The sequence below is a fragment of the Brienomyrus brachyistius genome, chromosome 1, assembly GCF_023856365.1.
Source record: "Brienomyrus brachyistius isolate T26 chromosome 1, BBRACH_0.4, whole genome shotgun sequence".
NCBI classification, from domain to species: Eukaryota; Metazoa; Chordata; class Actinopteri; order Osteoglossiformes; family Mormyridae; genus Brienomyrus; species Brienomyrus brachyistius.
In genome coordinates this window covers 46037736-46056719 of record NC_064533.1, presented here as the reverse complement: position 1 = coordinate 46056719, position 18984 = coordinate 46037736, and the positions used below count along the sequence as shown (strand labels likewise).

Sequence of the window (18984 nt, the reverse complement as noted above, 5' to 3'; positions counted from 1 at the left end):
TGTCTTCATAATGTGGGCTTTCATCAAAGTCTTTCGGTTTCCTTTTGAAGTCCAAAGAGGCCATTTTTAGATTAGTTTCCCGTTTTTGGTAGACTCGTTAATCTTTGACAGTATTGGTATGAGCAGGTGCTTTGGACCATTTGCACTCCCATACAGCCTGCTGTTTTAAAGCTTTAAACTTTAAACTATCTAGCCATAATCCGTTAAGCATTCTGACCCATACTTTACGTATAAAATTTTAAACTGTATATTTGAATGTATTTTTCTGTCTTTGTCCATGTCTTGGTATGTCGTGTTTAAACTGTCCGATTGTCAGTGTGTAAAATATTTATATCCTATGCGTCACTGTCTTTCTTGTACTATGACCCATGAGTCGCCCAGCTGAAGTTGACAATATAGATCCTTCACTTTGAATAAAAATTTGGAAATAATAGAGGACAGTACATTATGCTTTGAGGTGGGACTATCAGGGTTGAGTCTGGAAGTCATTGACACGTAATTTCTCTCGGTGTGGGGAGCGTCCGTGCTGCTCCTGTCTGGCCTGGCCTCCTCTTCCGTTTCGGTTGTGACTCTCTGGATCCACCCACAGATTCCTGCCGGCCACACGGGAGATGTGGTGCTACCATGCGGTGATGGCTGACGCGCGGCTCTCCCCGACGCCGGGCCCGCAGGTGCGCTGCAGCATTCTGAGCCCCGAGCTGGCTCTGCCGTCCGGGCCCCACGCAACCACCACCCGCTCGCATGGAGCCCTGCACGTCCTGGGTAAGCGCCGCCTAGCCTGCACCCGGAGCCACTGACCCACATTAAAGGGGCGACGTTAATGTGTTGTATGGACTGAGGGGAGACCTGCACACCTCCTGTAGGATGCCTGGACACGCTTGCGGCTATGCAGGAGCTGAAGGTGGGCGTGGCCAGCACCGAGGAGGAAACTCAGGCTGTCATGAAGGTCTATTCCAAAGAGGACTACAGTGTGGTCAACCGCTTTGAGAGTGAGCGCATTTCCCATAATCCTCGGCAGCACCGGTTGTGTCATGTTAATTCCCCACCATTCATCCTTTCCCTAACAGACCTGCACTAACATTAATAAAGTGGGTTTGAATGGCAGGGAGCGCACATAAAATGTAACCCTTCCTTCTATTGTAATTTACTCTGGATACAAGCGTCAGAGAAATGTAGATGCACATAGACAAAAATATTTTGAGAGAATCTTGGCTTCTGTAACGCGGCACCTGGGCGTGGTGGTTCCCTCGCAGGTCACGGCGGTGGCTGGGGATATTCCGCCCATTCGGTGGAAGCCATCCGCTTCTGCGCCGACGCCGACATCCTGCTGGGGGGCCTGGGGCTCTTCGGGGGCCGGGGAGAGTACACGGCCAAGATCAAGGTGAGCTCCGCCCACCCCGCAAAGCATCCAAGCGTGTTCTTGAAGCCCTCTCATCTAGAGGAAATATCAGAACGACTTACAAATGGATGCGAATCGCAGTGTGTCCACAGCAAATTAGTACCTTCACAGCGTGAATCAGCCACAGTGGGGGAAATTCAATGTGAAGAGCAAGTGACACATTAATAACGCTCTGAAGCCTCATCTTACGCAGTTGTTGTGGTATGAGAATAGAATTTGAATGGCTGTCTGGTCATCTGCTATTTATAAACACGTCAGACAGCCGAGACCCCCTTTGCGTAAATACTTCCCAGTTTCTGCATAATGTTTCTGTCTGGAACCACTATTACCAACTTACTTGACACTTGGAAATCTTACACGCGCTTTAATGATTACATGGCTTTTAACATTCTCTTTGATCAAAGGCGTCCAAAGACGATCTGTTTTGTGACAGATTTAATTTAGGGCAGGAACTGTTCTTGAGAATGACAGGGTGTGTTTGGTTGCTATGATAAATGTTTTTGTGCTTGGTGACTGACTCCTTGCAGTTGTTTGAGCTGGGACCAGACGGGGGTGACCACGAGACCGATGGGGACCTGCTGGCCGAAACAGACGTCCTGGCATACGACTGCGCTGCTAGGTAGACCAATGGAGGGTCGCTCTCCCTTCTCTTGTTTCACCCATTGTGAAAGTCTCCCAGCCATGCCCAATTAGCTCATCCTAATCACCTTGCCCTTTTGCACTGGCGAATCAGCTGTCTGATTTGAAAGGCTGACTCCACCCCTCCTCTCCCTCGTCCTATCAGGGAGAAGTATGCCATGATGTTTGATGAGCCGGTGCTCCTGCAGATGGGCTGGTGGTACGTGGCTTGGGCCAGGGTTTCGGGTCCGAGCAGCGACTGCGGCTCTCACGGTCAAGTCACCATCACGACTGACGACGGGTACCAATTTTCCTTATCAATTAATTATTTTAAACCTGTATTTGCTCGAATTTGTTAATTGATTCGGTTTTTTTAAAATTACTGCCATGGGCGGAGTTTTTACAGTGAAAGGATTGTTAAAGGATGCAAGATGTTTCATTTATTGTCAACTGATTCCCAGCATAAGGCTGGACAGGATACAAGTCCATTGTAGGACACATACATGCATACATACATTCCTGCATTCACTTATGCACTGTGGGCAATTAAATGATGTCAGTTTGTCTGACTGCCTGTCTTTGAGCTGAGGGAGGGAACTGGAGTACACTGGAGCAGTGTGGTTAGGATCAGAAGGTTTTAGGTTTGAATCCCTTGACTGGCACTCACTGCTGGGCTGTTGAGCAAGGCCCTTAACCCCCGACAACTACTGCAGGCACACTGAATAAACAACTGACCCTGCTCTTTAACCCCAGGCTTCACTCTCACCTGAATATCTGTCTCGTCGGAGAGTCAGATGGCGTGTGTTACAGCTAAAGACTTCCTGTGTACCTATATTCGGCATAACGAAGTGTCATTATCAGAGGAAGGTCAGGGGGAGAGCATGCAAATTCCCCATACAGCGGGGTGGAGCGTGGATTCACGCCCCCAGCCCTGGGGTGTGAGGCAACAGCACCCCCCCCCCCCACAGCCACTGTGGCAGCCCTTTTAGGTGCATTTGTGAGTAAAATGCCATTTCCACCCATTTGCAGCGTGGTCTTCCAGTTTAAGAGCTCCAAGAAGTCCAACAATGGAACTGACGTAAATGCTGGGCAGATACCTCAGCTGCTGTACAGGCAAGTCTGACTCTTAGGTCTTTCATTTCTTTCCGACCAGCATTTAGCAGAGATGCACTGAATACTTGACCTTAGAATTTTTTTTCCACCCTTTAGGCTTCCATCAAATGATGGAAACTCAGCAAAGGGGAAGCAGCAGACCAGCGAGCCTGTACACATCCTGAAGCGCTCCTTTGCTCGCACTGTTTCCGTGGTTAGTGTGTGTGTGTGTGTGTGTGTGTGTGTGTGTGTGTGTGTGTGTTACCATTTCTCTAACACTAGTGCCAGACTATCACTTCAGAACCTCTGTAATTGCTTTTTTTAGGTATAAATATTTAGTATAGTGTTAAATGGCTTTCACAGTGTAAGTGTGGATGATGTGGTGCCTTCTTAGAGACCAGCTTACAGAAATGTGTGTGTGCGTCTGTGTGGCTCCCATACACATCTAGAATATTGCAGCAGTTGCCTTAACTTCAGTGTTCCTTCCCAGAATGCTTTTCTGTCGGTTGTCTGCTAGTGTGCTTAATACACACTGACCGTTAGTACTTCGGTTTTTTTTTTTCCACCCACTGAGAGAGAATATGATGGAGTTTCTCTAGGAAGCAGCTCTCTGCCTCAGCTGTCATCACTCCCATATAAGGCTGCATCCATGAAGATGCCTTGATCCAGACAATTTCAGTTTGAGGTCCGCAGCCTCTTTCAGCCAGGCGGACTCCTTTTGCAGAGGGCCAGTCCTGGTACTCCAGGCTAGAGCAGCAGCAGTCAGTGCTTGTCCTACTGAAAATGCTGCCGCACACCTGGCACAGTGATTTGATTAAGTGTCTACGGTTGTGCACCAGCGGCTGTGCCTGATCACCGAAGTCACCATTTGCAGGAGATGCCGGCTAGGGGAACTGCAGGCCGATGGTAGCCGAACCCTCCAGAGTGTGGGTAGAGTGTCACGTAGGAGAAGCCGATTGCTCCAGTGACTGCATGTAGGGAGACGTAGTGTCGGCAGGGTTAATGAGGGGAAGGCGGTACAGGAAAGCCTGGATGATTACCCTTTGGAGTGAGAGGGATTTGGGGCAAACATCGTCAGAAGGTGAGGCTAATTTACTGCAGGGACTGGGCCTTCGAGCAGTCGATGGCTTTATAAAGATGTCGCCTTGGATTCAAGCTCCAAAACAAGATGCGAATCCAAGGCCTGGCTGTACGTAGTGTCAGATGCGCCCGGTGGCTGTTTGCACAGTCTAATGCGCTGCCTCCCCCCGCCCACCCAGGAATGCTTCGAGTCCCTGTTGAGTGTGCTGCACTGGAGCTGGAGCACGCTGGTGCTGGGAGCCGAGGAGCTGCGGGCCCTCAAGGGCTTCCAGTACACGGCCACGCTGCTGGACCTGGAGCGGCTGCGCTTCGTGGGCGCCTGCTGCCTGCGTCTGCTGCGCGTCTACGTCTGCGAGATCTACCCCGTCTCAGGTGTGCCCACGCCCCCTCTGACACGCCCGTACATTTAACAGTGGACTGAAATGTTATTGATGCTTGTGTGAGACACGGCTGTTTTCAGCTGTAGGAATGGCAGGCTGTCATTGCAACGGACCAGCGGAATTTATCTACACGGGAGGACCGGGGTACATTGGTCTGTTTGTGTTTGAAAAGCGCCTTTATTCAAAGTAGCTTACAGAAGGGGGACGGGTTGAAGTGATCCTCCTGCACTGTGAACCTACGACATGTACGTCGTTAGTGCAGTGCTCACCTGCAGCGGTTGCCAGTCACGATCGACAAATCTGACTTCTGTCTTCCTAGTCGAAGTTTATTCCCCCCCAGTCTACTTGTTGAGTGGAGCACCCACAGGTACTTTTCAGGCTTTAATTGATGAAAGATTTATCAATTTGCATTAAATTCTTTGTAGGTTATAATGATTCATAATCACTACATTCTCAGTGATGCTCCTGAAGTTGTTCCGCAGTCCGTACTCATAGCCATTACTATCCATGCCGTGACGCATTGGCTTGGGGTATCACCTGTCCATCGGAGCCCATTGCTGTACTGTAGGTATTAATGTAATTACCGTGCCTGGGTATTCTCGGTGGCATGGCTGGAAGCATTCAGCCTCACAGCACTGTGCTGCAAAATATGAAGGGACAACTGAAATAAAAGCAAATAGCTGCAGACAGTGACTCCAAGAGCCATGCTGGTTCAGCCATATGGTTAAGATGACAACTCTGCAATAGCGTTTCATTACAAACTCCATAGGAGTGTAGTGAAATGTTTGTAAGCCCAGCGGTTTAGCAGAGAGTGTATTTTGATGAATTCATAATGGAGCGGCAGTCTTTATTACTGAAACTGTGAACGTTCTCCTACTGGATAAGATCTATATGAAGTTTGGCGAAATTTTATTTTTGTGCTGAAGAGCATAATGATTTCGTACTTATGTACTGAAAATACACGGGCCGCAGTAGAAACCATACTATTAGTATTAGTTTCAGAAACGTTTGAGTTTTCCTAGATGAAAAATACAAAGGCACTGACAGGAAAACTGAGGAAAGGTCTGTCTCTCACCTTGGTTTTAGTGTGGATTTTGTAGTTACTGTAATTTTCATACTTTCTTTTTCTTCAAAGCCATATTTGTACTAAGATCTTTTGTCGCCAGATCAAACAGCCCTTTATTTGATAAGATAAGCCACTACTGTGTGTTGCCTTTGTAGGCTGGTATGCATGTCTAATGGATCAGATGTGATGGGTTTTCTTCCCTGAAATGCTGAAAACACATTGGAGCACATTGGACTCCCTGAAACATCCGTCTTCCAAAAGTGCTTATCCAGGACAGGCTGAACTGTGATATGTGGTTGAAGGTGGGGCCAGGCACAAGGCGGGGTCTGTTTCTCAGCCCAGTCCTCGGGGACCTTCAGATGGTCCACATTTTTGCTCCCTACTGGAGCAAAAAACATGAACAGTCTTGGGGTCTTTTATAAGTTAGCCTTTATAAAATATAAACCTATTCTCAACAACATCCTTGTTACTTATCAACTTTTAAACTGTATTCTGAAATGGCCTTAGATAAAAGAATGTTTTAGTCCATCGATCAGGTATATTTAGCAGGAATTTATGTGTTATAATGAGTTGAGTTTGGTCTGAGTGTCTGTGACGGTATAAGGGTGTGAAAAATACCTTGCATAGCGACCTAAGGGAGTGGGAGGGCGTGGCTGCCCTTCGTGTTGGGAGGGAAAGTTCCACGGCTCTATTTGGCCCTTGTTTGGTGCGGTTCCTTTATTTTGGTGTATTTTGTTTGTCTCAGTCCCTGTAACCAGGAAACCAGTTTACCGGACCAATGGTCCTTGATCTTATCTCGTGTAACTGTTTTGTCTTCTTATTCCAGGCACATCGGTCTCACATTGGTATCTCATTATTGTTGGTGTTGTTTTGGTAATTTTTTTAATTCATGAAAGCAGCTGCTCCTTTTGGTATTTTTGCTTTTGTGTTGCCTGGCCCCGGGGCCACTGCGTGCCTGCTGAGCCCTGAATAAGCCTCGCTGCCAAGCCGAATCACGTGGCTCTGTTTACCATCGTGATCCGAGGCGTTTCCATACAGCCACGCCGTTCCATGGCAGAAATTTCCTGTTTTCAGACGGACCAATTAAAAATAATGATTTCACTTGAGTTCCGCAGAGGTGTGGTGTAGGGCGGGGTTTCTCAGCCACTGGACCCAGTATACTAGTGGCCTCTGGTGGCCAAATGTAGATTTGAGTCTGCAATAGGTCTCTGCAAGAACATGAACCAGACCATAGCCAGAAAAAAAAATGCACTGGTCATTACCTAGAGGGACCCCCCACCAATCGATGGTCGTTACCAAGGGGCATAATAAATAGCCAAACCTTGTTGAGAGTGTGATGCAGTGACATGCTTTTGAATAATGTACTATGACTATTTTAACTGGTGTCCATGCTTTCCTCCATCAGCCAGCACCAAGGCTGTGGTGGAGGAGTCCAGCAGGCTGGCGGAGTGCGTGGGGAAGACACGCGGCCTGCTGAAGAAGATCCTGTCGGAGGGCGTGGATGGTCGTTTGACGCAGCTGGACAACGATCCCCAGGGCTACCTGAGCCAGCCACTGGCTCTGCTGGAAGCCGTGCTCCAGGAGTGTCACAACACCTTCACTGTTTGCTTCCATGCCTTCTACCCTACCCCCGCCCTGCAGTGGGCCTGTCTCTGCGACCTGCTCAACTGCCTCGACCAGGTGAGCGCACTCTGTCCCGCCGCGGGGTGCAGGCTTTGGCAATGCCGGAGGTTGCTGTAGAAGCGAGGCCCCGTGCTGTACTTAACTGGGAACGAGCGGCTGGCTCTGTGAAGCTTGTGTGTTGCTCAGTACGGTGATGTCATTTCCTCTCTGTCGTAGAATTCCCTGTTCAGCAGAACCGTTACCTCTACATCTCTGTGGTGATGTCATTTCCTCTCACAGTCGTAGAATTCCCTCTTCAGCAGAACCATTACCTCTACACTTCCCCTTTTCTGTGAGCAAATGTGTGCCCTATAATAATGAGGCAGGCCAGCCAGGCCTGTAGCCAGAAATAAATTTTGGGGTGGCGATCCCCGTCTGATTTTGAGAGAAAATTTCTTGGGGGCTTCAAATCAAACACATAGAGTTTTGCTAACCAGCTAAATACATGCCTGATTGATAGCAAACATTTTTTTGCCACAAGTTTTACTTATACTGTGCGCCTGAGGCCAGCCAAGGTGGAACTAGCTCTGTGCCCTGTGATTTCTGGATTTTCTTCTTCTATCTAGCATGCTGCTGTTTCGATTAGGAATTAGTAAAAATAAAATAAATAACAGTGGGTGCATGACATGAGTTTGGCAAGTGATTAATTAGGTTGAAATAAAAAGCTTGTCTCGGATAATGGGTTTTCCAGACATGGAGATGATCCTGTCTGTGTTTCTCTTCTCCAGGACATCCAGGAAGCCAACTTCCGCACGTCCAGCAGTCGCCTCCTGGCCGCCGTCATGTCGGCGCTGTGCAACACCTCGGTGAAGCTGACCTCCATCCTTCCCATCGCGTACGAAGGCGAGGGGCTGCTGCGTACACTCGCCAAGCAGGTCAGCACGGAGAACGACTCGGCTCTCGCTCACCGCTTCCCCCTGCTGGTCGCACACATGGAGAAGCTCAGCCATGTGAGTATCTATCTGCACATGAGCGCAGCCTCTCTCTCCAAGCTTACAACCCCCTAATTCATACACATTCATGGAAAGGCTTTTTTAAACCTAATATCAATCAGTATTTTTGTTTGGGTTCTATGGAGCTATATTTACTGGCAAATTTTTTTGTTTATTCCTGAAGAACAGAATTACTTAACTTTTCTATCATTACTGGAAGTTTATTAGTTTTGGAATTCTATAATGTAACTGAAAAAATTTACGTAAATGATTTTCTCATAAAGTTCTTGCTGCAGTACACGTCACTGTTTGCCTTAACGGGGCGTTACCATTTCTATAATGCTAGTGCCAGACTATCACTTCAAAACCCCTGTAATCATTTTTTTAGGTAAAATTGTTTAGTGGAGTGTTAAAGGACTTTCACGGTGTTTAGGTGTTGATGATGTGGGACCTACTTAGAGGCCAGCCTACAAAAATGTGTGTGTGTGTGTGTGCTGTGGGCAGAGTGAGGAGAACCTGATGGGTCTGACGAGTTTCCGGGAGGTCTTGGAGAAGATGCTGGTGATCGTGGTGCTGCCAGTGAGGAAGAGCTTACGGAAGGAGCTGGAACTCTTCTCCCCACACCTGGTGTCGAACACCTGCAGCTTGCTGGCCAGCATTGTGAATGAGCTGACTGCCTCCGCACTGGGCACCGAGGTACGGCCTCCACCCCAAAAAGCAAAACTGTTAGTCACCCAGATGCAACTGAACCCAATGCAACACACCCTGCTTTATGTCTAACCAGTATGATCTGTATACTAGGAATTAGCTGAGTCACGGAAACGGGTCTTGTCGTGGTTATTGGCCTGGGTTATTGATTCTCCTGTAGAAAGCCTCCCACTCATTCCGCAACGCCATTGGCTACTGCCATGGCAACTGTTCTGCAGGCCTTTTTCATCATATAGCTGGAGAGCGGCCATTTTCTCCCCTGGTATTTGCAGAGATGCTGAGCCATTTTTTTTTTTTCCAACCCTGTGGTTTTTATAAATTCAGCTGAGCCGAATAACACGTCCTCAACACATACTTTTGCAGTTTGTATGTACTTGTAATATTTAATGTCCTTTAGAAACAAGATGTTTTGAATGTAAACCACATTGTTTAAGATTTTGGAACTCAGGTTATATATTATTGCTATGTTGTTTTTTTTTTTTTATCTCCCGAGGTTATGGTTTGTTTAATTGTCAGCCTTCATTTATAACATAGCTTTCACCAATAATAATAATAAAAGCTGTAGGTGCTTACATGGGGTGAAAACTCCAGTAACTAGCCAAACAGATGTTTCGTGACGTATTAATTATAGTTTAATTGCCGTTCAGTTTGTAAGTGTGATTTTATAGGACGTGCAGTATAAGTGGGCCGTAAAAATACGCTTTAACGAGCCGCCCCCCCGGTGCCTGTGGTGCAGGTGGACCGCCTGAGCTCCCTGCACTCTGTGAAGTGCACCCCCAGCCGCTTCACCAAGACCAGCCAGGGCCGCAGCTGGAACACGGGCAACGGCTCGCCGGACGCCATCTGCTTTGTGGTGGACAAGCCGGGCGTGGTCCTGGTGGGCGTCTGCGTCTACGGGGGCGGCGGAATCCACGAGTACGAGCTGGAGGTGCTCGCTGATGATGTAAGCGCCTGTATCTGCCAGGCTTGCGTGTCGCTCTCACTCAAATGCAACTGTGCTGTGCAGCTGGATCCTGTAATTGTGTTGTTCAGCTTTATGGTGAGATTTAGATGCCTTGAAGGTTATTTCACCACTAGTGCTTTCATAAAATTTACTATGATGTGATTTTAGGGGAGGGTGGCACGCTGGCTCAGTGGAGAACGCTGCTGCCTCACATCTCCACGGTTAGGGGTTCGAATCCTGCCCTATGTGTGCGGAGAGTTGCAGTTATGGTGGCGTGTGTGAGATTGTGTGTATGTGCCCTGCGATGGATTGGCATCCTGTCCATGGTGCTTTGCAGTCTTTTGTCCTGTGCTGCCTGGGATTGACACTCTGTCCGTTCATAACCGCTTATCCTAGTCAGGATCAAAAGATGGATGGGGGATGACTTTTAAAAGTTGCATTATTTGACCCATGTATTTATATTACCTGATGACTCAGTTTAGTTTCCTACAGTCTGGAAGAGCAGTATTTGTTGGTTCTAATGTCTTCCCTGTTTCTCTTCAGGCCCAGACGGAGCACCCAGGGGATTCTGCTCATTCTCACAGGTGGACGTCCCTCGAGCTGGTGAAAGGCACTTATAGCACCGATGACTCGTCGAGCGACATCGCTGAAATCCGTCTGGACAAAGTAGTGCCACTGAAGGTATCAGTACCTGGTTCCTCCCGACTCTGCTCTTATGCGTCCTGTTGCCCCTTAAATCTGGCAAACCGTCATGCCTTCCGCAGGAGAATGTCAAGTATGCTGTTCGCCTGCGTAACTACGGCAGTCGCACGGCCAATGGGGATGGGGGCATGACCACAGTCCAGTGCTCCGATGGGGTGACCTTCACGTTCAGCACCTGCAGTCTGAGCAGCAATGGAACCAACCAGACCCGAGGACAGATTCCCCAGATTCTCTACTACAGGTGAGACCTGCCAGCGTTTTAATACCTTGACAGATATTTCGTGAGAAATCTTGAGAAATAAAATGAAATTTGTCTGAAGATACGTTATTTGTAGTTTAGCAATAATAATACTAAAATTATTAATCCCTATGTCATCCCGCATTTGTTGGTTTTGGTGCTACAGGAGTGAGTATGACGGAGATCTGCAGTCTCAATTACTCAGCAAGGCCAACGAAGAGGATAAGAACTGCAGCCGATCTCTGTCGGTGGTCAGCGCCGTGGTCCGGGCGGCCAAGGACCTGCTGCACAGGGCCTTCGCTGTGGACGGTGAGCACCACCCGATGAGGCCGGGCCACTCGCAAGCCTCCGCTGTGGTCAGCCAACTATAGGGTCTGTCACTTTTTTCTCCCTTTCTTCTGCAGCGGATGACATTCCAGAAGTGTTGAGCTCCTCCAGTCTGTTCTCAGTGCTGGTTCCCCTCGTCCTGGCCTACATTGGTCCAGTGGCAGCATCTGTTCCCAAGGTGAAGCGATTTGATTGTTGCTAAATGGAGAAAGATGGACGATTTTTCCTCCTGTGACTTTTTCATTCTGTATTATATAGTGGTGTAGAGAATATATGAGAGGCTGTGTAGGCTAACATCGCAGCATATGTGGTGACATGCGTCTGAATGTCCTATGGCCTCTCGTTCATAAGGCAGACAGGTCCCTCTCATGTGTTTTAACGGTTATTGACCATAATCGGCCTTTGACATCAGAGGTATCCTTTCCCATCAGGCCGCAGTGGAGGTCTTTGGACTGGTGCAGGAGCTGCTTCCTGCTGTTTCTGCTCTGAATCAGAAATATGCCCCGCCCTCCTTCAACCCCAACCAATCCACCGACAGCGCCACCGGCAACCAGCCAGACCAGGGCCTGTCTGCCTGCACCACGTCCAATCACTATGCGGTTATTGAGAGTGACCACCCCTACAAGCCGTCAGCTGTCACCCAGTATAAGGTAAAGCATAGCTGTGCCCCCAGCACTGCTGTAAAGCTAGTCATTCTGTTTCCTATATTGTTAGTATGCCCAGGGGAACATGTTTGTTTTTCTTTGGTTGTTCATTTCGGAACACGTCACAAAACTTGAAAACTTGAATTGCAGAAAGCTCCCAGACGCTGGTGGAGAAACAAGTCCAAAGTCATAATTAATGCATCTTGAAGCACATTTTTAGGATGTTTTGATGGGGTCTGTTTGGAATCCTGCACGGCTTGTTCTTTTTGTCCTTAAACGCCGCCCTCGGTGACTCTCCCCAGGTGGCGTTCCCAGACTGTGTGCGCTGGATAACCATCGAGTTTGACGCGCAGTGCGGCACCGCCCAGCCTGAAGACGTACTGCGCTTGCTCATCCCCAGCAGGTCGGCGAACTTCTCTGGGATGGGCTCCAAGCCGCTGGTTCATGAGACCATCAACGCCTGGACGGAGCTGAAGAAGTTCTCCGGCTCTGTGGGCTGGCCCACCACTGTGCTGGTGCTGCCAGGTACCTGCGCGACTTCCAGTCCGAGCCCGGCTGCGATGTTGCCGTTGCATGCAGTAGCGCTGCAGCAGTCCAAGCCAACTTTTTTTAGATACCTTAAGATTGCAAACAGTTGTTTATATTTGCATTTGCTTTTATTTAGCAGATGCTTTTGACCAAAGTACGTACAAGTGAGACAAATAGTACATTACAAACACAGGTGCTGTCAAGGAGTCGACTATGCATGAGTGCAGCTAGGCTGAGCTTTCAGTGAATGCCAAGGTACAGGTGTAAGCAGGATTGGAGCAGAAGCCACACAACAGATTCTAACTAAGCAACAACCTAAAAATACAAGCGTATAATAATATAGTTCTGTCTCTCTTGTTGGAGCTTATTATTTATGTAGGTCTGGTACGCAAACAATAGGCACTGTAGCCAACCATGTGCAAATAGTGAACTATTTTTGCTGGTCATTTTATAAAAAATTATGAAAATCTATGAATGCTCTGGCATTAACGGTCAAGGTTATACAATCAAATGACTGGTCAAACTAGCACTGACTTCAAAGTTCATGTCTCTTTTGACCTATGAATGTGGTGGTTGACATTGACCTTTAGTGAAATCTGTTTTTACTTTCAGGCAATGAGGCCGTCTTCTCATTGGAGACTGCCTCCGACTATGTGAAAGATGAGAAGTCTTGCTTTTATGGTTTCAAATGTATCGCCGTCGGTTATGAATTCAACCCTGGACCAGATGAGGTAGGAGAAATATTTTAGAAACAGTTGTAGTTTTTTTTTTTTTTTTTTTAATGAGATGAAACTCTAGTAGATGCATATTTCACTATTAGCACCGTGAGATTCAAATCCTGCAGTAGCTAATATTGCCATTTTCATTTGGCTCAGAGTACATACTGTTCTAGCAAATTAAAGTTTGTGTTTTGAAAACAGATGTGTGTCATATGTAGACAGAATGTGTTTCACTTTTTGGTTTTCTTGAGTGCAAACCTAGTTTTCTCAGAGCGCAATGTCATAACTAAACAAATGGTCCTGGTCTGTGTTTCAGGGGATCGTCCAGTTAGAGAAGGAGCTGGCGTACCTGGGTAGCGTGTGTGCTGCTGCCTTAATGAAGAAGGATTTGGCTCTTCCTATAGGCAAGAGCTCTCTCATCTGTTGTCATACTGCTTCAGAAGAAACAGACACTTTGTAGCATATTGCTTTAATGGTTTAGTAATTTAAAGAGAAGGCAGGGCTCCCCCTGAAAAGAATGCTGCACGTTACTAATAACAAAACCTTAGTCATTAATTAAAAACTGGGCATGTTGGTGTATGTTCTGGCTCCGCCATGTCCCTCGCAAGGCTCAGGGAAATTCTGAGTTGATGGTAGAAAAGCAAGTGTATTGTGTCACATTTCTATATTTATTTGTTTTTTTTTCTTCAAAGTTGTTATGTTTGGTGCTATTTGTTTGCAGGAAATGAGTTGGAAGAAGACCTCGAGATAATTGAGGAAGCATCTCTCCAGGTGAAATATCTTAGCCTTTGAAAAGACTAGAATGAAGCAGTTGCTGTCGAGCGCATGGTGATTTCTTCCAGCTTCTCTGACTGATGCCCGTGTATCTGCCCGCGGCAGGTCTGCAAGGCCCATGCTGGCATTCTGGGGAAAGGCCTGGCTCTCTCCCACTCTCCCACCATCCTCGAGGCCCTGGAGGGAAACCTGCCCCTACAGCTGCAGAGCAACGAGCACTCCTTTCTGGAGGACTTCATCACCTGTGTGCCAAACTCCAGCGGAGGCCGCCTGGCCCGGTGGGTCTGCATCACTGTCGCTCTTGGTCTGTGTAGTCATTTCTCCCCACTAGGACCGCATGGTCACTTTGGAATTGAACTCCTTTCCCAGATGGCTGCAGCCAGATTCCTACGCTGATCCCCAGAAGACCTCTCTCATCCTGAATAAAGATGACATTCGTTGTGGCTGGCCCACCACCTTGGTGGTACAAACCAAAGACCAGTATGGAGATGTGGTACATGTACCAAACATGAAGGTTAGGGTTGCCCTTTTAATTTTATTGGGTTAAAGTTTCATTGACTTGGAGATGATTAACCTTTGGGTATGGGTATGTACACATGTAGCTATGCCTGCTTGAGACCTTCCAAAGCTACTTGTCGTACATATAGGTCGAAGTCAAGGCGGTGCCAGTCTCCCAGAAGAAGCCCCCCCAGCAGGAGGGTGGTAAGAAGCTGCAGCGCTTTCAAGGGGGCTCAACACAACCCATTACTGGAGCTGACCTCACTTTTGGGGGCCTGTCCGCGCCCAAACTGGATGCCACCTATGAACCCATGATCATCAAAGAGGCTCGTTACATCGCCATCACCATGATGAAGGTAAGCGAGACCTGCTGCTGATGTTCTTTCGGTTTGGAATTACACATTCAGGAAATTTTGAATTTGTTATCGATGGACGGTGCAACCTCTTGTATATTAATGTTTACCAAATCCAGTCCTCGGGTACCCGCAACAGTCCATATTTTTGCTCCCTTCCTGCTTTCAGTAGGGAGCAAAAATGTGGACTGTCTGTGGGTCCCCAAGTATCAGATTGGGAAACACTGTCTTAATGCAACAATTATGTCATTTTATTTTGCGCAGTAGGTAAGAATCACCAGTTTTTTTTGCATATTCTATTTTTTAGGCTTATGAAAACTATTCATTCGAAGAGCTTCGATTTGCATCCCCAACTCCAAAGAGGTAATCTCTCTCTTTTTTTTAATATGGGACCTCTTCTCTATAAATGTCTGGTGTCATTTTGGATAAATCTCCTGCGTGGTTTTCCCTCAGGCCCAGTGAAAACATGCTGATCCGGGCCAACACTGATGGTACCTACAGCGCCAACTGGACCCCTGGTGCTGTGGGCCTCTACACCATTCATGTGACCATTGACGGGATCGAGATCGGTAAACAAATCTTCAGCATGTCCTTTTCGCTGAGGATTGTGGGGCAGAATGGACTTGTAGTGGATTCAACCCTGAGTGAGTTTGTATGTATGATGATGACGGCGCTTTTACACTTCCTCCTCAGATGCTGGCCTGGAGGTCGAGGTGAAGGATCCTCCCAAGGGTATGATACCACCGGGGACTCAGATGATCAAACTGAAGGCTGAGCCTCAGCCAAGCAAGGTAGGCTTTGTTCACATCTTCCAGTAACAACTACTCGCATTTTCGATGGAGGGTTGCCCTTTGTTAATGCGGCCCAAGGCATGAATTGGATTCAGAGGCATGTTTTTGATGACCAGTGTGCAAAAAGCCGGGGCATGACTTCACCTCTTTGAAGGGTATCTGTAAGGTAACTACCTTAAACCTTAGAATATAATAGTGGTACTTCATTCATCCCCATGGGGAAGTTCGCTTTTGGCCATCCTGCACCAATTGGTGCGAGACACCAATGCACCTGAGCCGTTTCCTGGCATTCTACTGAAGTACGCCTGATGCATTCTGAAGGAGCCTCATCGGTTTCTAACGCATTCACGGCATGGATGCCTTTCATCATCACACGCATTTGTTTGTTGGAAGGACAGACCATTTCAAACCAAGCACAGCTTGGAAACAAGCACAGGTTCTGTAATCGTTTTGCGTCATTTTATCCCCTCCTCATTCATCACAATGTGAAATCTGTAGAGTAGTACCACAGGGTTCTACGGCTGGTTCTCGCATGTCTGACATGTTCCTGCGACGGGAGGTTGCTGCATGACATTCGCATGCCTTCCATTCCGGCTTCCTTTTGCTCCGAGTCCTCTCCGCTCCTGCCTTCAGTCGCCTCCTCTCTCCTCTCCTGCCTTCTATCCCCATCTCACGATCTCCACTCTGCTTCTCTCAGACCCGCAGATTTGTGGCCAAGGACAGCGCGGGGCTGCGTGTGCGCAGCCACCCGTCCCTGCAGAGCGAGCAGATAGGCATAGTGCAAGTCAATGGGACCATCACTTTCATTGACGAGGTAAACTGCTCTAGAGTCAGGGGGGCTTGCTTTCCTGTCCATGTTAACCAGAAAGTGCTCTAACATCACTGTAGATTCCAGTAACTGTGCGCCTACACGCGAAGTAGAATCATTTCTGTAGCTTTTTTGTTTTGTTTTGTTTTGTTTTGCACGCTTTCTTTTGGTTGTTTTGTTTCGATTTGTACCTGTGAAAGAAACCGAGGCTGCAGTAGGAGAATGGGGCTGGGTGCTAGTGTACTGCATTGGTGGTCCCAGAAGTGGTCAAAACAAACCAGTACAGGCTGAGATGTAGCTCTGCATGCTGATTATTACTAAAGGCCACATCCTCTCACTACTTCCTTTCTGCACAGCTTGGATGTCCTGTTTTGTTTCTGCTGCTATACAATGACTTTCTGCAAGCTCCTGCATCTTTACTGTAGACGCAGTATGTCTATACGACGTAGTGTGCAGAAATGGGACGTGGGCCCCCCCTACAGACTGGCATCTGGTATTGTCAGTTCCAATAACATCACTCCCCCCAACCCCCCATCTCCCACTTCCACTCTTCCCTCCACTGTTCAGTCATGTGGTCAAGTTATCACATCCCCACCACTACTGAGCATGGCTTAACGGCTATACCCTGCCATGGGCTCCCACGCTCTCGACGTTTCTGGGTAGCCCGTACCTGGCTCCACCTCACCTGCAGCCTTGGGGTCTGTCAGACGGGCCAGCTAGTGGAGTAACGGCAGAGGGGTGGGTGCACTCTCGCTTGTCTTCCCCCTGTAGATCCGCAATGATGATGGGGTGTGGCTCAGGCTCAACGATGAGACTGTAAAGAAGTACGTTCCCAACATGAATGGGTACACTGAGGCCTGGTGTCTCTCGTATAACCAGCACCTGGGCAGGAACCTCCTGGTCCCTGATGACGTAAGTAAAGGCCTCAGGAATGGAAGGGGCCCCCCAATGCTGCTAATGGGGAAAGATGACCCCCCACCCCACCCCAATATGTTTGGGGACGATCTTTACACCTCATTTCCCCACACTGTATTTAAATTTTTTTGTTTATTTTTTTTTTTTACTCAAATGCCCACACATGAAGTTATATAATACTGCGTCTGTTCTGAGGGGAAAAGTGGTACCATTGTGCAAACTTCAGCACCAGCCAAACTACTTCCAGGGATCAAGAGAGTCGTTTCCAACAGGATTTATGTTTGAGTCTAGAAGTATCCCAAAGCCTTGGAATCTAAATGTAAACTGTTCTGTTGGAGGAATCGCCAGAAAGATACCAATGTGCTGCCTTGACTTGCCTTCTGGGCTTTTCTCTGTACTCAGTGTTTTTTTCCCTGCCCATGGACCTCGGAATATCCGCAAAATGCTTCTTCTATAGCAGTGTTTCTGAAGCCGGTCCTTGGGGACCCTCCAGACAGTCCAGGTTTTTGCTCCCTCCCAGTTCTTGGTAGGAAGCAAGAATGTAGACCGTCAGAGAGGGAGCCGAGAGGGAGCAAAAAACATGGACCGTCTGGAGGTTCCCAAGGACCAGGTTGAGAAACGCAGCTCTATAGGAGCCGGTATTTGGCACAAAATATTAGGGATTTTGCCAACAGATGAGAAATAATAGTTGGCAGAATCACAAAGCATAGCATACATAAGAAAGCATTGCCCTGAATCCTTAGGGCCGTCCTCAATCTCTGCCATGACACAGCTGCTCTCCGTGAGCGATGCATCTCAGCCTCGCACATGCCAGGGTGCATCCAGAGGAAGTGGCTGTGTCGGGCATTTGTTCCAACAGCATGACGCACGACATCCTCTCTGGAATGTTGCTCTTCTTTTTACTGCTTTCAGTGACAACATCACATAATAAAACAACCATAATATGATTAAAAATACATATATTTTTAATACTTCAGTGTAACCTGCTTTCAGTATCATTAATCTTAAATCTTATTAACCTTTAATTAATGTTCTTTTTCCCCTCCAGTAACTGTTCTTTGCTTTACTCGGTTTGTCATTGTTTTAATGCCTGGCTGTGATTACAGCTTTTTTTGTTAACTTAATTATAACTCACTTGGCTACATGGCAGGCAGAGGGCTTTTTGGAAGCTGCACGCCATGTGACGTTTTTGCTCCCGATTCCCTGTAGTCCATACCCCACATGTCATAATGCTGCCACTCAACGTAAAGGAAGATTTTCCAGACTAATAAGCATTCGCTTCATGAATTCCTTTCTGATATTTTTCTCAATGCATCCTTAAGTGTAGTAAGTAAGTTAAGGATGTTGGCTCTTTCAGCATGGGAGATCTCAGCAAGAGGGACATTCATGTATTTTATTTTTTGCTACAATGCTTTCGTGGCAGGTTTTATCGCTGCTTTTTATGAGCTGCATCTGTGTTTAATTGCAGTGTTTTAAAAGTGCTGTTTTGCACAGATGCTGAAAATAGGTTGCATGTTTAGAATCCAGTTACCGAATTGCTGTTGTAACCTTGATAAGCTTTGCTTAAATTATCAGTACAAAGCAATTTACAACAAGCATTAAAAGTACCAAAAAGCAGGAAACTTGTCTTTACCTTCGTTTAAAATGATTAGCTAAGCAATACGTGATGTATTTATGGCTATAAAACGTAGAAAATATCTGTAACTTCTGTTTTGTGTGAATGACAGAACCTGTCTGCTAAGTGAGTCCCTTGTGCTACGTTTTACCAAACCAGCTTGGATGAAGGCTTTCCTTTTTCTATTATGAT

At 47.3% G+C, this 18984-nt stretch overlaps 1 protein-coding gene across 11 annotated transcripts in view; it reads left to right on the top strand.

The window, feature by feature from the left end:
• mycbp2 (MYC binding protein 2) overlaps window positions 1–18984 on the top strand; it is a 75494-nt gene that overhangs the window by 32479 nt on the left and 24031 nt on the right. For 6 of the 11 annotated variants that reach the window (XM_049022841.1, XM_049022888.1, XM_049022865.1 and 3 more), the window contains 29 exons: window positions 590–762; window positions 864–989; window positions 1254–1381; window positions 1927–2018; window positions 2184–2318; window positions 3047–3130; window positions 3227–3323; window positions 4369–4561; window positions 7041–7315; window positions 8026–8247; window positions 8734–8925; window positions 9674–9880; window positions 10424–10561; window positions 10645–10823; window positions 10987–11129; window positions 11225–11325; window positions 11579–11797; window positions 12094–12316; window positions 12932–13050; window positions 13355–13442; window positions 13760–13809; window positions 13918–14090; window positions 14182–14326; window positions 14460–14666; window positions 14971–15026; window positions 15117–15232; window positions 15357–15454; window positions 16152–16268; window positions 17034–17174. In XM_049022841.1, the coding sequence (XP_048878798.1) occupies window positions 590–762; window positions 864–989; window positions 1254–1381; window positions 1927–2018; window positions 2184–2318; window positions 3047–3130; window positions 3227–3323; window positions 4369–4561; window positions 7041–7315; window positions 8026–8247; window positions 8734–8925; window positions 9674–9880; window positions 10424–10561; window positions 10645–10823; window positions 10987–11129; window positions 11225–11325; window positions 11579–11797; window positions 12094–12316; window positions 12932–13050; window positions 13355–13442; window positions 13760–13809; window positions 13918–14090; window positions 14182–14326; window positions 14460–14666; window positions 14971–15026; window positions 15117–15232; window positions 15357–15454; window positions 16152–16268; window positions 17034–17174 (4237 nt within the window). The remainder of the gene's footprint in view (window positions 1–589; window positions 763–863; window positions 990–1253; window positions 1382–1926; window positions 2019–2183; window positions 2319–3046; window positions 3131–3226; window positions 3324–4368; window positions 4562–7040; window positions 7316–8025; window positions 8248–8733; window positions 8926–9673; window positions 9881–10423; window positions 10562–10644; window positions 10824–10986; window positions 11130–11224; window positions 11326–11578; window positions 11798–12093; window positions 12317–12931; window positions 13051–13354; window positions 13443–13759; window positions 13810–13917; window positions 14091–14181; window positions 14327–14459; window positions 14667–14970; window positions 15027–15116; window positions 15233–15356; window positions 15455–16151; window positions 16269–17033; window positions 17175–18984) is intronic. The other 5 variants (XM_049022896.1, XM_049022880.1, XM_049022824.1 and 2 more) reach the window with 4 other exon arrangements.